The following is a 17,077-nucleotide window of genomic DNA, read 5'->3' on the forward strand; positions in this document are numbered from 1 at the left end:
GCGCCGAGATATGCCGAAGGGGGCAGCGATATGCAGAAAAGGACAGTGACTCCCCCCCCCCCCCCCCCAACAACTTTTGGCCCAGTTTCTATGTAAAATCCCAGGCCGATTTCTCTTCCCAGTCCACCCCTGGTCACTATTATATGTTTAATAAATTTTATGCACATTTGTAAGTTTTCTAGCTCGCCATTGGCCAAAATATGGACGCCTGTACACGAAACTGTAACGTGTAAATGTTATGTCATTATGTGTAAAGACATATTTGATCAAATGGCCTGCCATAGACGGAACCCCAAATGAGTGGGAACGCGAACAGTGACCGTGGCGCGCGTCCATGTGGGCACGCGCTGCGCAGCGCAGCGTGCGCGCTCCCGCGTCGCGTTAAGTGACTCAGTGGAAGTGTTTCGGATCGACCGCGCTGCTCTCAGCTGCCTCCCGGAACCGAGTGTCTTCTCCCCGGCCGAACAAACATGTCCAAACTGGAGCAGGTCCTCATCCTAGAGCCTTCGTGCGACCTGAAGTTCAAAGGTAAGCGGGTTGCAGCGACACTCAACGGGGTTTGGTGGAATATAACCGGGGTTTGTGTCGTGATTTTGCTACAGACGCGCCATTATGGGGGAAGGCAGCGCAAGACGCGCCAGATCCCCGTGCTCGAGTGGCGGACGGGCGGGCGCTCCTGCCCGCTACTCCCGCTCAGCACACCGCTCTCGGGCAGCTAGGCCCCTGGATGACAACTGGTTGGCACTGGTGTTGGCACTGTCAGGTTATTTGAGGTGGGCAGAACAGAAATGCAGGTGCCCAGTGGATGCATTTAACAGCCAAAACGACCCTTACAAAAAGTACTGTGGTAAAGTGATGGAATCACCATGCAAATTTTGTAATATTTACCATGGTCCTTATTGATTACCATGTTCATATATCACAGTATTAACATGATTCTCACAGCTATTACCATGGTACTTGTCTAAGTAGCATGGTAAAAATATGGTACTTTTTGGTACTCATATTTATATGGTGCTTTATATAAATAAAAATGTTTATACTGTAATTTTTTTTTTACATTAGTGCCCTTATAAATAAGTACTGTGGTACAGTCATTGTAATACCATGGTACTTTTACCCACCCTTTACCATAGTAATTAATTACTGCACATACCTTGATATTTACATGGAGCCTCAAAGCAGGGGCGTAGCAATCATTTAAAAAGTGAGGGGGACAATGTTTCGCGCAAGATGATATATATTTTTAGAGCCGTCAATCGATTAAAAATTGTAATGTCATGAATTACGTGATTGACCAGTGAATTTTAACCTTTGCATTTGCATATTTAGACATTTGCTGTATGAAAGACACAGCGTACACACATATGCCCCATGAAAAAGTGTGTTGAAAGTGAGGGGGACACGTCCCACACAACCCCCGCGTATTCTACGCCCATGCCTCAAAGTACTTCAAAGAATACCGTGTTAGATGTCCATAAAACATGGTAATACTATAGTACTTTTTTGTTAGTTGCTGATTTTGTATGAGCAGTTCATGCATCTACTTCAGTGCATGCATACTAAACACAAGACTGACCTTGTTTTCTAAGCCAAATACATAAGTGTCCTAATAAATGAGGGTTTCATGGTTGTGCAATTATATTTGGAAGTTTAAGAGCTGGAAATCTTGTCTCTGGACACTTCATTCACTCTATGAAAGGGACTGTTCTTGACAAATGAGTAACTAGCTCCATGATAAAGCTGCAGATGTCTTTCCTTGCGTGTTTTATAATATGGGGCATTCTGACACATGTTTTCTGCAAGATTCTAGGAATAAAACTGATGCCACAGCTTGTCAAATTGAGTTAAAGTGTGCTTAAAGTGTCACTTGTTTTGAGGGGTAAAATGACTTATAGCGTGGGAGACCCGGGTTTGGATGCTGTGTTGAAACAGGAAAGTAATAGCATTTGCATAATCAGAATCGAGCGCGATTCGGAGGTTGTGTTTCCCCCTCTAACATTACCTTTTTACTCCACCGATGTTTAGGTTTGGGGTTTGGGCTGGGGGGCTCAGTTTATAAAATATGCATTCCTCTTCACTAGTGGCATTTCCACTATCGGGCCAAATTATTGCATTCTAGTGCGTGCCAGCGTTCCTGTCACTTCGTGGCTTTCTCGGGGCCAACGACCAATGGCCTTTGGCCTGCCAATTACCCTTGGGCCGAACAAGGCCAACCGGGGATTGAGTAAAATAAATGCGGGCACAGTACAAATCCGTTAAAATGCGCAATGGACAAAGGGGTGCCCAAAGAAATTATTTCCATGTTTCGGTGAACGGTGTGCTGGGACGTTGTCCCGCTGTTAGTGGAGAGACCACTCGGGACACCATGGCACGTTAATTTATCTTGCTAGCTAGCTAATGTTTACATTTGATATTCTAGATAACATGATGCTTCCCTTTTGCTTGTGAAATGGGCAGGGTGTGTGACGTTGGCACCAGGGCAGGTTTTAGGGCAACGCTGCGGGGTTATTGGCCACATGGTGGGAACGCAGATTGGTTTCGGTCTTGCGGCTCGGTCCGAGACAATTGAACCCCGGTTGGCCAGTTGATAGCCCTGTCTCGCACTGGACTGATAGTGGAAAAGCGGCTAATGACTACGTTAACGTGGACACCAAAAAGTGGCTTATTGCGAGAAAGAGGCGTTCTCGTTTACATGCACTGTATACGCGGTGCACTCTTCAATCTCATATACATGCAAATTGGTCAGTAAGCAGCTTTCTGGCAACGTAATTTCCCTGCGACACTTATATATACAACAAACATGGCATCCGAGGCATTCGCTATTTTATTCTCTGTTGCTTCGCACTCATTTGGGGTTCCATCTGTGGCAGGCCGTTTGATCATATATGTCTTTACACATAATGACATGACGTTTACGCGTTATAGTTTCGTGTACAGGAGTCCATGTTTTGGCCAATGGTGAGCAAGAAAACTTGAAAATAAACAGCTGAAAACAACTCGCTTCTGTGGACATTTCACTTGGAAAATAGAGCTCACACATGCCCATAAGCCCAACAACACCTACCGTTTTGGCCACTGGGGGCATGTTTCGAATTTCTGTAATCACAGACCGATTTTAACTAAAGAAAGGTTTTAACAGTAGTTTCACCTCATGAAATTCTAGTAGTGCAATGCTTACAAATTGCAACTCTGCTATCATTGTCACTCAATTGAAAATAATTCCACACAAGAGACATTTCCTACACTGCAAGAGTTCTAGACTACTTGTGCGACGCATTTTTTAAATAATCTACTTTGATCATCGGTTGTTTATATATGCAATGAGCAGATAATAGACCACAACAGTCTGGTTCCGGAGGTTAAAATCCCATTCATTTATCCCATGGACGAATTGATTTTCAATGTAACTTATAAACCTTTATAGTCAGACCTACCGTGAGCTATGAGGTTGTTCATCGATGGTATATGCTTCCGTTAAAGCCATCTGTCTGCATTATTTCAACTTCATTGTTTAAAAATTTTTTGATAGCGCAATTCATGGTAAACAACTACATTACCCATGGTACAGCAATGAAAGATCCACCAATCAGAGAATCGTGGAAAATGCAAAACGCAAAATGTGCCTCAGAGCGACCGCGCGCTCCCATTATGCACTGTGAATGACGTAATCGAGTCGGTCTCCCTTCACCCTTAAACTACTTATATATTTGTACATATTGGAATATTTTGCAATAAAAGTCAAATATATTGTTTTCTAAACTTATCAACAACCTAAAATCAATAGTTTTTTTATATTCCCATCGTTTTTTATTCAACAACATCATTAACAATGCTTCGTGGGGTAAAGATGGTAAGTACACAGTCTTGTATCTTCGTCTTTTTGTTCGTTTTTCAAATGCTTTTTTGCCTCAAAACAAAGTTTGTGATGTTGTGATTCACTTCAGAGCTGGTTTAATTTGGTTCATGATGCACAACTCTTTTATGAAGAATTTTATTAAAAGTCTGTGGAAGAAATGAATGGGGAAAATATGTAAGGAAACCAGAAGGCTGAAAAAGTGGGCGTGCACTGTTGCGCTCTATTTCTTTTATCGGTCGATACGTCGGTGCGTAATCGCTAGCAATATGTATAAACGTTTCAAGACAGACAATGAAGTCTGAGGTTGTTTACTCATGATATGACACAGTATTACCTTTATCCACCAATCAGAGAAGTTGCTGTTACAATGGAAACGGCAATTCTCATGAAGCATTGCGAATCATGACGTAATCGATTTCTTCCTACACTCTGAATCTATTTACTTAAGATTGAATATTTTGCAATAAAATATAATAAAACAAATAAAATATTAGCGTCTACTCGTGTCACTGCGTATCATTAACACTGCGTGTATGAACCAGGAACATTTGCCATTATACAATTATTTAAAGTGAAACCGGAGCGCTTTGCGTTCACTATCACAGTTTCTACTTGCTCTTTATATTTTCGCGAGAGTTTGGCGCGAGCCTCTGCTGACAGCGCGCGCATCAGAATGCTTCACGCGCTCTTCCGGATAGGAGTTTATGCTCCGTTCTCTGACTGTTCAGGTCGAGACTAAGAGGCTTTGTAAGATCTGAGGATATGCCACATCTCTTTCAAACTAGAGTCTAATCAGATGAAGGGTTCTGGACATCATGATGAGTCTTGGCAGGACCGTTGGCACATGGCTGCTCATGCAGTTTAAGTGGCTTTTAAGATCTTAATCAAGTTTGCTTTTGGGCATGTTCTCCTGACAGTAAGTGGTGTCATGATAACGTGATTAGAAATTAATCTTTTTTTGATTTGGCTCGAACGATGTCCTGATTTCACTCAGGTCCTCATGCAGTGTCGGTCTGGTCCAGTAGTGCTGGTCTCATCCGTGTTCTCTGTATGAAGATATTTCTGATATATTGCATGTGTTTTCTGTATTAAGAGTTCACCCTCAAGTCTCTGTGATATTCTGCTCTCTAGATATGACTCAAGCTGCTTCTTCAATGTTAAGTCAATGGGATTTATTGCCTGTTTTATCATCCACTATAGGCAAAATCGTAAGTCCAATCGTTCAGTAAAGTAACAGCGCACCTTTCCTCAACAATAATAAAAAATCGTTTTTGTACTGAGTATTTTTGTCTTGTTTTCCAGTAAAAGTATCTAAACATCCTTAAAACAAGATAAATGTACTTGATAAGCAAAATGACAATAGATATTGTGTCTAAATAGTTTTTTTTTCTTGTTTTAAGCATGAACTGCACCAAATTTTGTTGAATTTATCGTTAACGTTAATATCGCATAATGCACGTGGAAGACTCCAAATAATATGTGCATGCATGTAGTAGAGGTCGACCGATAGTGGATTTCGCCGATACTGATAACTAAGGTGGTGGGAAAGGCAGATAACCGATTAATTGGCCAATAGTTTTTCAAATTTATTTATTGATTTATGACCAACAATTTTTATTTTCTTTATTATGGCGGGTAAAGAGTCCAAAATGACAAAAAATTCCAGATGCAGGGGGCCTGGGTAGCTCAGCGAGTATTGATGCTGACTATCACCCCTGGAGTCGCGAGTTCGAATCCAGGGTGTGCTGAGTGACTCCAGCCAAGTCTCCTAAGCAACCAAATTGGCCCGGTTGCTAGGGAGGGTAGAGTCACATGGGGTAACCTCCTCATGGTCACGATTAGTGGTTCTCGCTCTCAATGGGGCGTGTGGTAAGTTGTGTTTGGATCGCGGAGAGTAGCATGAGCCTCCACATGCTGTGAGTCTCCGGGGTGTCATGCACAACGAACCACGTGATAAGATGCGCGGATTGACGGTCTCAGAAGCGGAGGCAATGTAGACTTTTCCTCCGCCACCAGGATTGAGGTAGCCGTGCCACCACGAGGACCTACTAAGTAGTGGGAATTGGGCACTCCAAATTGGAAGAAAAGGGGGATAAATAAAAAAATAAAAGTTTTTCATTAATAAAAATACCAGTAATACCCCCCCTCTGAATCTATTTACTTAAGATTGAATTTTTTGCAATAAAATATAATAAAACAAATAAAATATTAGCGTCTACTTGTGTCACTGCGTATCATTAACACTGCGTGTATGAACCAGAACATTTGCCATTATACGATTATTTAAAGTGAAACCAGAATGCTTTGCGTTCACTATCACAGTTTCCCCCCCCCCCAAAAAAAATTTGTTGCATAATGCGGGACTTTTAAGTATAAATAAGCCTGAAACACACTGGGGACTCTTATTTTGAAATGACTAAATGATGAAAAAGCGGATCGGCAACTATCGACATATTTTTGGCAATAACTGATAGTTCCAAACAGCAACTATCGGCACCGATTAATCGGTTAGACCGATGTATGTCAAGCATGTAGCCTACTGTTTAAATATAAATTAATAAACTTAAGAAATGCAAGTAATGCCGTTTTACTCCAAAAAATAAAGTTCAATGTGTTCTCTTTATTTCTTCTTTTTTTTTTTGGAATGCCCAATGCGCTCTAAGTCCTCGTGGTGGCGTAGTGACTCGCCTCAATCCGGGTGGCGGAGGAGGAATCTCAGTTGCCTCCGCTTCTGAGACCATCAATCCGCGCATCTTATCATGTGGCTTGAGCGCGTTACCGCGCAGACCTAGTGCGTGTGGAGGCTTCACGCTATTCTCTGCAGCATCCACGCACAACTCACCACGCGCCCCACCGAGAGAGAACCACATTATAGCGACTACAAGGAGGTTACCCCATGTGACTCTATACTCCCTAGCAACCGGGCCAATTTGGTTGCTTAGGAGACCTGGCTGGAGTCACTCAGCACGCTCTGGATTCAAACTCTTGACTCCAGGGGTGATAGTCAGCATCAATACTCGCTGAGATACCCAGACCCCCAGTTCAGTATATGTTAATATATTTAGGCTATGTACAGTTTGAATTTGTGCATTTTTTAATAACTGTTAATGAATTACTGTTAATAATAACTTATATACAAGAAGTTTGATTTCATTAAAATTTCACGTTGTAGACCGTGGGATATTTCGGACCTTTGACCTTACTTTTTATTTGAATTTAAATCAACACGCTGCGTAAACACAGTAGCCTACGTAACATAGCGTTTCTCTGGTGGTGGCTGAATGTGCCTGATTGCAGTTCTTCTCTGATGCGGACAAGACGTAACATCTGCTGGCATGATTACTGAACACATTTGTCCTGAAATTAAGCTTAATCGATCAAAGTATTAACGAAAATTAATTGATTATCAATTAATTTTAACATCCCTATACTGAACGTTTAATACAGAGTTAAAGGTTCGTTCAAATCACCAACCCCAAGTATGGTGCTTGCCCTAAAAGACATAAACAGGTGTAAGAAGAAAGATTAGAAAGAAAGAGAGATGATCACAGTTCCTGAAAAACAGATCCCTCATGAGTGTGAAAGCAGAGCATTGATTGGCTGATGGCAGCTGCAGGGTTACTCTTCATGTCAACTCCTTTACTGGGTTATAGCCAAATGGAGAACATGCCACCATCACACTTAAGGTGGACACTATGTTTTTTTTTTAATATTTCTGTCTGCTGCCCACACAGCAGAACTGGTGTGGAACATTTGTGTCACTGGTTACTTTTTTAGTTACATGGCTAATTTTGTAGTTACTATGGTTTAACCATGGTTAAACTATGGTTACTATAGTAAAACCATGGTCAATTTTTGTAGTTTAGGGGTCTAGGGGTTGGTGTAGAGTTTCTGTGGGTCAAGAAAAAACAAAATAAACAGGCTGCTGTAATGCTGCATACTCTGTATGGTAGTATTTAACCCTTTAAGCTCTGAAGGTGTTTTAAAAGATTTCCTGTTTCAGTGGCATACCTAAAATTAAAGGCTTATAACTCGACAAAAAAAAAAAAAAAAAAAAGAGGGTCAAGTGTTTGGTGTCATTGTAAAGAAGACTTTTCAAATTTATTAATGCAATAGATTATGATACAGTCTGAGATTTTCAGCCTAAGAAACTGCTGAAAAATCACAAAATAATTGAGCCAAATAATTTACTTTTTATCTGATTTGACATTATATATCTCTGGGTGTAAATAAGATGGCTGCACAAAACTGCTTTTGTTCCCAATCATGTCAACTGTACCTGAGAAATATGTTTTTATTCAACAGAGTAGTCAAAAGTTATAGCATTACAAAAATAATTAATCATAGTGTCTAAAAATGTATCCATGTGTCCAAAAGCCTCTCCAAACAAATAAAAACATACTTGTACATAAGAACTAATTACACATGCAAACACAACAATGACTAAAGGTTTGCATAGCATACAGACATGATTTTAGTAATGAGATTTCACAGAATGAGTTTCATTCTGTGTCATTTGAGTCAGAGTCTGTAAAATGTATTTGGCGCCATCTCCTGGTGGTCATATGTAACATTGTGCTTCATGTGGATTATCTAATGATCTATGCATCTGATTACCTTGTGTGTGGACTCATCAGTACCTGATTACAATTCACAAGTAATCTGCCCAGCACTGACTTACGAAATATCGCAATACCCCAAAAATTAAAATGGTACGATATCATCGTGTTGCTAATTTCGGTACCATACTACAGTTTGGTGTCATTAGCAAAATATTACAGTATGTGACATTTTTAAGATTAAATCATTAATAATTTGATAATCAAATTAAAATCTTGATATGGCCAAGTGTAATCATTAAACAGTGGAAGGATGTAATTAAATTAAATAATATGCAGTCTACAAGGTCCTCAAAATAAAAGTTCTGCCAAAATAAAAGCTGGATGCGTGAAATGGAAGACATTACGACAGAAAAATATTACTATTGAATAGAAAAATTATATATTAAAATTTAATAGAATATTACTAATAACAATTATTTAAATAATGAATGTTTTTATTATTACATGTTGCAATATCACAAAAACGAATGTACTGAAAATCAGCATTTAGCACACTGTGCAGCATTTGTTTTGAAAAATTGCATTTTTTTTTTTTTTTTTTAAATTGTTTTATTAAAGCTTTGTAATAATTTGATTAAACACTGTTTTCATGATAACATTAAATTAAAATATAAAACACGAAATCCAGAAAAATGAAAATGGAAAAAAATCTGATGTTAAATGCCATTGGAGCTGAAGCTGGATATGTTTGATGGCTGGAGGAAGCTGGTGAGATACTTTTTATGGACCAAATTCTCCTGCTTGCTGGAGTATGGATGGGTACCTCTGTCATTTCTCAACCATGGATGAAATTCAGAACCAGTCATGATGCCAGTCACCTCTGCCTCATGTCGAAAAATATTTTCCGTCAGTACTAAAGTAATATGTTTATATTTAAATACAGCTTGGGCTCAGATGCTGTCGATTGCTAGAAGATGGTCCCACAGTTTCTAAAAACAAACAGAAACTTTGTGTGCATTAATGCACTTACAATGGAAGTCTATGGGACAAGTGTCCTAAAAGTGTTCTGAAGTAGAAATACCTCACAGCCTATCTGAACCTATCGAGAAAGCTGCCGCCCCTCGCGCCCCAGACCAGGAGGGGAACGCGAGCGGCTCCCGGACGCTACCCCTCTGACCTGGACCAATCCTTTGTCTGCTCTCCTAGTCCTACACAGAGCCCCGAAGCACCACAAGAACACCAGATTCCCCCATTTTTTTTTTTGCTCTTTATTTTCTCCTTTTAACCTTTTTCTGTTGTTTATTAGTTAAAATAAATGACGCCACACCCACTGTATCTGTCTCTTGCTCAGCCCACCATAATATATAAATACAATGGGCCTACCATCTGTGTGCCTCAGCAGAAATCGACATTTATCAGACCAGGCTATGTTTTTACAGTCTTCAACTGTCCAGTTTTGGTGAGCTTTCTGTTCTTGGCTGACAGAAGTGGAACCCGACGTGGTCTTCTGCTGTTGTTGCACATCCGCCTCAAGGTTTGACATGTTGTGCATTCAGAGATGATATTCTTCTCACCACAATTGTACAGAGTGGTTATCTGAGTTACCATAGACTTTGTCAGTTCGAACCAGTCTGGTCATTCTCTGTTGATCTCTCTCATCAACAAGGTGTTTCCGTCCACAGAACTGCACATTCTGAGTAAATTCTAGAGACTGTTGTGTGTGAAAATCCCAGGAGATCAGCAGTTACAGAAATACTCATTGGTTGTGTGATTGGTTGTTTTCACATGTCAACCAGACGGCCGCTCGCTGGATCTTTTTGAGGAAAACGCAGAGAACACAGACTTGAGAGATTATTTAAATCAGATCATCCAACAATGATTACAAAACGAAAACTAAATTATCTTCATGATTGTCTAGTTTTCGTTTGTTTTGTAGTGCACATTTATAGTATAATTTTCATTGCTGGTGTGGAGTGGTGATGGCGTAGTGATCTAAAGCACATAACTGGTAATCGGAAGGTTGCTGGTTTGATCCCCACAGCCACCACCATTGTGTCCTTGAGCACGGCACTTAACTCCAGGTTGCTCCGGGGGGATTGTCCCTGTAATAAGGGCACTGTAAGTCACTTTGGATAAAAGCATCTGCCAAATGGATATATGTAAATGTTTTCGTCTTGGTTTACATTAACGATACCTTGATCTACCAATGGCTGAATAAGGATTCTTTTTTTTTTTCACAACTCATGGCTTGATGCCATAGACTTGTTTTAGATCAAAATAATACCTACAGTGTCTATGAAATATTTTGCAGTTCTTTTTTTATACTAGTATATTTTTTTTTAACCTTGTGTACCCCCGTGTACACATACGTGGACGTTGTACTTTGGCTTCGCTATATGCAACGCATAATTTAATTTAAACTGACTGATCTCAGTTCAGGAGATTCTGTGCTGTCAGTAAAGGGTTAAACTTTTGACACACGTATTCATGTGACAAAACAACATGGTGCTGATCACAGCGGAGTTTGTCTTTGGGAGAAACGCCAACATAACTACATCTGATAAGAAACCTCATTAAGTTTTTACATTGAAACCTGTTTGAGTCAAAAGATTAGAGTCTCTAGTTTCAAATGATGTGACATTTTAAACATTTGAGCGATTTATCACGAAACGCCACGCTGTTAAACACAATGACCACATGGACTGTATGCTCATTTTCACTTAAAATATCCTATATTTACTGTGCATTATCACGGAGAATAAATGGGTTCATCCAAAAACTGAAAAAATTCTGGAATTACAGTTTGATAGAAAAGCAAGTTTATTGATTTGATTTGTGCATCTGTATCTATTGGTTTAATAATTTGCAGCAGCACTGTAAAGTGAATAAAAGTGTGTGGGAATTTCCCGCGCAATGTACGTTGAGTTTGCGGGAATTATTAAAATTGTGCACAATTCCCACAATCCCGAGCCGAATTTCAGGTCTTGTTTATTGAACACATCCTATTAAGAATTCACAGTGTTGTGGAAAAAGTAAGTGAACCCTTGGATTTAATAAAAGCTTGATCCTCCTTTGGCAGCAATAACCTCAATCAAGTGTTTCCGATTCAGAAGGAATTCTGGATCATTCCTCCTTACAGAACTGCTTCAGCTCAGTCATATTCTTAGGATGTCTGGTGTGAACATCTCTCTTGAGGTCATTCCACAGCATCTCTATTGGGTTAAGGTCTGGGCTCTGATTGGGACACTCCAAAAGGTGGATTTTCTTTTTCTAAAGTCATTCTGTAGCGGATTTACTTTGATGTTTAGGGTCATTGTCCTGCTGCATCACCCAACTTCTACTGAGCTTCAGCTGCCACCCTGACATTATCCTGTAGGATATCTTGATGAACTTGAGGATTAATGTTTCCCTTGATGATGGCAAGCGATCCAGACCCTGAAGCAGCAAAGCAGCCCCAAATCATGATGCTCCCTCCACCGTACTTCACCGTTGGGATGATGTTTTCATGTTGGTATGTGGTGCTCTTTTTACACCATACATAGTGCTGCGTGTTGTTCCCAAACAATTCAACTTTAGTTTCATCAGTCCACAAAACATTTTCCCAGTAGTGTTGTGGAGTGTCAAGGTGGCCTTTGGCAAACTTCAGGCACACAGAAATGTTTTTGTTGGAAAGCAGCTGCTTCCTTCGTGATGTACTGCCATGAACACCATACCTGTTTAATGCTTTCTGTATAGTAGACTCATGAACAGAGATGTTAACCAGTTCCAATGATTCCTTCAGGTCTTTATCAGTCACTCTCATTGAGCATTCTGCGGTGTGTCCTTTGAGTCATCTTGGCTGGACGGCCACTTCTAGTGAGAGTACCTATAGTACTAAATCATCCATTTATAGACAATTTGTCTAACTGTGGACAGATGAATATCTAAGCTCTTCAAGATAACTGTGTAACCCTTTCCAGCTTTATACAAATCAACAATTCTTGACAGTAGCTCTTCTGAGATCTCTTGTGAGGCATGGTCCACATCAGCAGATGCTTCTTGTGAACAGCGAACTCAAAATGTTTAAGTGCTTTTTATAAGTCAAAGTATCTCTAACACACACCTCCAATCTCGTTTCATTAACTGGATGCCAGGTTTGCAAACTCCTGACTCTAATTAGCTTTTGTTGACACATTTATCCTAGGGGTTCACTTACTTTTTCCACAGCACTGTGAATGTTTAATGGGATGTGTTCAATAAAGACATGAAGGATTATAATTGTTTGTGTGTTGTTATCTTAAGCACATTGTGTTTGTCTATACGTGGTGACTTTGAAGATGAGATCACATTGTATGACCAATAATGCAGAAAACCAGCTAATTCCAAAGGGTTCACATACTTTTTCTTGCCACTGTATTTTTAACAAGGAAGGCCTATCGAATTTCCATAATGTGACACATTTCCAAGTGAAACAGGATAATCTGCGAGACAATATTTGTGGAGTGGTATTAAAACAGTACAATTTAACATTCAGATTTGATATTTTTTCTTAATCCTCTTCTCAGGTCCGTTCACAGATGTCGTCACCGCTAACCTGAAGTTAAAGAACCCATCAGAGAGAAAAGTATGTTTCAAAGTGAAGACCACAGCTCCACGCAGATACTGCGTACGACCAAACAGCGGCATCATTGAGCCCGGGGCCACAGTCATTATCTCAGGTTAGTATGCTGCACGGGTGAGGTTTAAAGATTAATTAACTGAATTATATTTGCCTTGAACTTTAGGTCTGTCAACAGGACTGAGAAACTAAATTTGATTTTTTTTTTTTTTTAAATATATAAAAAAATATAATTTAATCTTGTCATTATAATTAAGCTCCAGGTGTCCAGCTTCAATTTTATGACAGGAAAGCCACCTTGGAAAAAAAAAAAAAAATTATATATATATATATCTTTAATGTTTTCCAGTAAAACACATTGTCAGAAAAATCTGCATTCAACTGTGAAACTCTTGTATATGTGTGTTATATTTTTTCAGAAAGCCAGATGGTGCTAGAGCATTATTTGTAGAGCATTAGTTTTATATTTTGGTTTTTATAGTTTGCACACTATTTTTAAGATTTACCCATTTCAGTTTCATAACAAATTTCCAACAAATTGAACTGTGTAATTGTTTCGGGAGATATGAACACACTAATTGGGGGCCCCCCCACATTAAGTTTTGCTCGGGGCCCCCAGTGTGATGAATGAAATAGAAGTAACGTCAGCTGAATTTATGACCTTTTTCTGAACCATTTTTTGAACAGGCTGCCAAAACACATTTTTAAAACAAAATTGGATTTAAAAATGCTAAATAACCGTATTTATTTCTGAGATAAAACAGTAACGGCATGCCATTCTCTGAATTAAACACAATGTAGTGAGTATGGAGGGCCAACTTACTCAAAATTAAATAAATAAATATTTATTTAAATGATTAAATACTTAATGAAATTGCTAAACTGTAAAGTAATTAAATTAATAATTAAATCACTAAATATTTAAAAAAATATATAATGAAAGCATTAAACTGTAAAATCTTTAATTATTAAATCACTAAATATTTTAATAAATCATTAAATACATAATGAAATCGTTAAACTATAAAATTATTAAATTAACAATTAAACCACGAAATACATATTGAAATAAATCATTAAATATATAATGAAATTGATAAACTATAAAATCTTTAATTATTAAATCACTAAATGTTTTAATAAACCATTAAATTCATAATTAAATCATTAAACTTTAAAATCATTAAATCACTAAATAAATATTTAAATCAATCAATCTTTAAACATAATGAAATAGTTAAACTATAAAATCATTATATTAATCAGTAAATCACTAATAATATTTAAATATTTATATAAATTATTAAATTCTTAATGAAATCATTAAACCATAAAATCATTAAATTAACAATTAAACCACGAAATGAATATGTAAATAAATCATTAAATATATAATTAAATAGTTAAACTATAAAATTATTATATTAATCAGTAAATCGCTAAATATTTAAATATTTATATAAATTCTTGATGAAATCGTTAAACTATGAAATCATTAAATTAACAATTAAACCACGAAATGAATATGTAAATAAATCATTAAATATATAATTAAATCGTTAAACTATAAAATCATTATATTAATCAGTAAATCGCTAAATAAATATTTAAATATTTATATAAATTCTTAAATTCTTAATGAAGTCGTTAAACTATAATTTTATTACATTAATCAGTTAATCACTTAATATTTTAATATGTATATAAATTATTAAATACTTAATGATTTAATCGTCAAACCATAAAATCATTAAGTTAACAATTAAACCACTAAACAAATATGTAATAATTAAATGTATAATTAAATAGTTAAACTATAAAATAATTAAATTAATCATTAGCACTCTAAATAAATATTTAAATAAATCATAAAAAAGTAGTTGAAACTGTTAAATCTTTAAATTAAATATTAAATCAATAAATGTTTTAATAAACCATTAATACATAATGAAATCATTAAATCACTTAATATTTAAATATTTATATAAATTATTAAACACTTTATTAAAATCATTAAGTTAACAATTAAACCACTAAATAATATGTAAATAAATCATTAAATATATAATTAAATTGTTAAACTGTAAAATCTTTAAATCACTCAGTAAATATTTAAATCAATCTTTAAATACATAAATAGTTTAACTAATCAGTAAATCACTAAATAAATATTTAAATATTTTTTATAAAATCATTAAAAGCATAATAGAATCATTAAACTTTAAAATAATTATATTAATCATTAAAGCACTAAATACATGTTTAAATTAAATGCATAATAAAAACCATTAAATTAATCATTAACACACTAAAATATTTAAATAAATCATTAAATACACAGTCGTTAATCTGTAAAATCTTTAAATTAATTATTAAATCACTAAATGTTTTAATAAACCATTAAATACATAATAATAACTGTTAAACTATAAAATCATTAAACTAATCGTAACTTTCTAAATATTTTTATATTTAAATAAATCATTAAATACACAAATCGTTAAATTATAAAGTCATTAAATCACTAAATAATTCAATAAATGTCCGTTATATTTCATTTTAACACTAGTTTGTTTCTATTTTCAATTCATATGATTGCTATTATATCAAGCTAATGTATTAGTGCTCGTTTTAGTTTTACGTTGATTATAAACTTCATCAGATTTAGTTTTTGTCAGAAACTATTTATATAATTATATAGCAATGTATGTACTGTTGTTTAGTTTGTGCATTAATATTTGTTTTTTCTCACAGTTATGCTGCAGCCGTTTGAGTATGATCCCAATGAGAAAAGTAAACACAAGTTCATGGTACAGACAATCTTCGCACCCGCAACCATCACAGACACAGAAAACATGGTAACAGTCCTTACATGATTAACATGTTGCTTTTTTTAAAGCCATTTGGCAAGTGTTTACATGTTGTGCTCACTGCTGTAACTGCACATTTATGCTCAAACCAGCAGATGGCAGCAAACACACTGTTTAACTCTGGAAATGCTTTCAAGTCAACATGACATCATTTTAATTGCTTAATAACTGTATCTGGTCTTATTGAAAATAATTCATCAGTGTACAGTATTTTTAAATAAACAAGTGTTTGTTTTCATAATCAAAATGTAACAACTTTCTCCACTTCTACAGAAAAAGTAACCTAACATACTTCATACAATCAAATCGTGATACATTATATCAAGTACTGCTCTTTAGATTTTGAAACACAGCATGTGTCTGTGTGTGACTGTCTGTGTGTGACTGTCTGTGTGTGACTGTGTGTGTGTGCTGTCTGTGTGTGTGTGTCTGTGTGTGTGTGTGTGTGTGTGTGTCTGTCTGTCTGTGTGTGTCTGTCTGTCTGTGTGTGTGTGTCTGTCTGTCTGTGTGTGTGTGTGTGTGTCTGTCTGTCTGTGTGTGTGTCTGTCTGTCTGTGTGTGTGTGTGTGTGTCTGTGTGTGTGTGTGTGTGTCTGTCTGTGTGTGTGTGTGTGTGTGTGTGTCTGTCTGTCGTGTGTGTGTGTGTGTGTCTGTCTGTCTCTGTGTCTGTCTGTCTGTCTCTGTGTCTGTCTGTCTGTCTCTGTGTCTGTCTGTCTGTCTCTGTGTCTGTCTGTCTGTGTGTGTGTGTGTGTGTGTGTCTGTCTGTCTGTGTGTGTGTCTGTCTGTCTGTGTGTGTGTGAGCGCGTGTGTCCGTGTGTGTCTGCGTGTCCGTGTGTGTCTGTCTGTCTGTCCGTGTGTGTGTGTGTAGTGAGTGTGTCTGTCTGTCTGTCTGTCCGTGTGTGTGTGTGTGTGTGTGTGTGTGTTTTGTGCAGCTGTTAATGTTAATGTTTGATGAATCACATGTTTTGTTCATGTCTGCAGTGGAAAGACGTGAGACCCGATGAGCTCATGGATTCAAAACTCAGATGCGTGTTTGAGCTGCCTAATGAAAGTGATAAAGTGGTAAGTGCAGGTTTGAAGGATTGTTTGAGAATGCCTGAAATACACTCCACCCTGTTGTGTGATGGTGTTTGATTATCAAGAAACAGCAGTGAAGAAGTGCTTTGCTAAACTTTACATTTACCTAGACAG

The 17,077-nt window shown here is 37.1% G+C and overlaps 1 protein-coding gene across 1 annotated transcript in view; it reads left to right on the forward strand.

Moving 5' to 3' along the window:
• Positions 1 to 342: 342 nt before the first annotated feature.
• The window catches only part of LOC127443051 (vesicle-associated membrane protein-associated protein A-like), a 31,172-nt gene continuing 14,437 nt past the window's right edge, over positions 343 to 17,077 (forward strand). The window contains exons 1-4 of the mRNA XM_051701531.1: positions 343 to 528; positions 12,966 to 13,118; positions 15,773 to 15,876; positions 16,868 to 16,948. Of these exons, the coding sequence (XP_051557491.1) occupies positions 471 to 528; positions 12,966 to 13,118; positions 15,773 to 15,876; positions 16,868 to 16,948 (396 nt within the window). The 5' untranslated portion in view covers positions 343 to 470. The remainder of the gene's footprint in view (positions 529 to 12,965; positions 13,119 to 15,772; positions 15,877 to 16,867; positions 16,949 to 17,077) is intronic.

Source organism: Myxocyprinus asiaticus, chromosome 6 (genome assembly GCF_019703515.2).
Source record: "Myxocyprinus asiaticus isolate MX2 ecotype Aquarium Trade chromosome 6, UBuf_Myxa_2, whole genome shotgun sequence".
NCBI lineage: Eukaryota > Metazoa > Chordata > Actinopteri > Cypriniformes > Catostomidae > Myxocyprinus > Myxocyprinus asiaticus.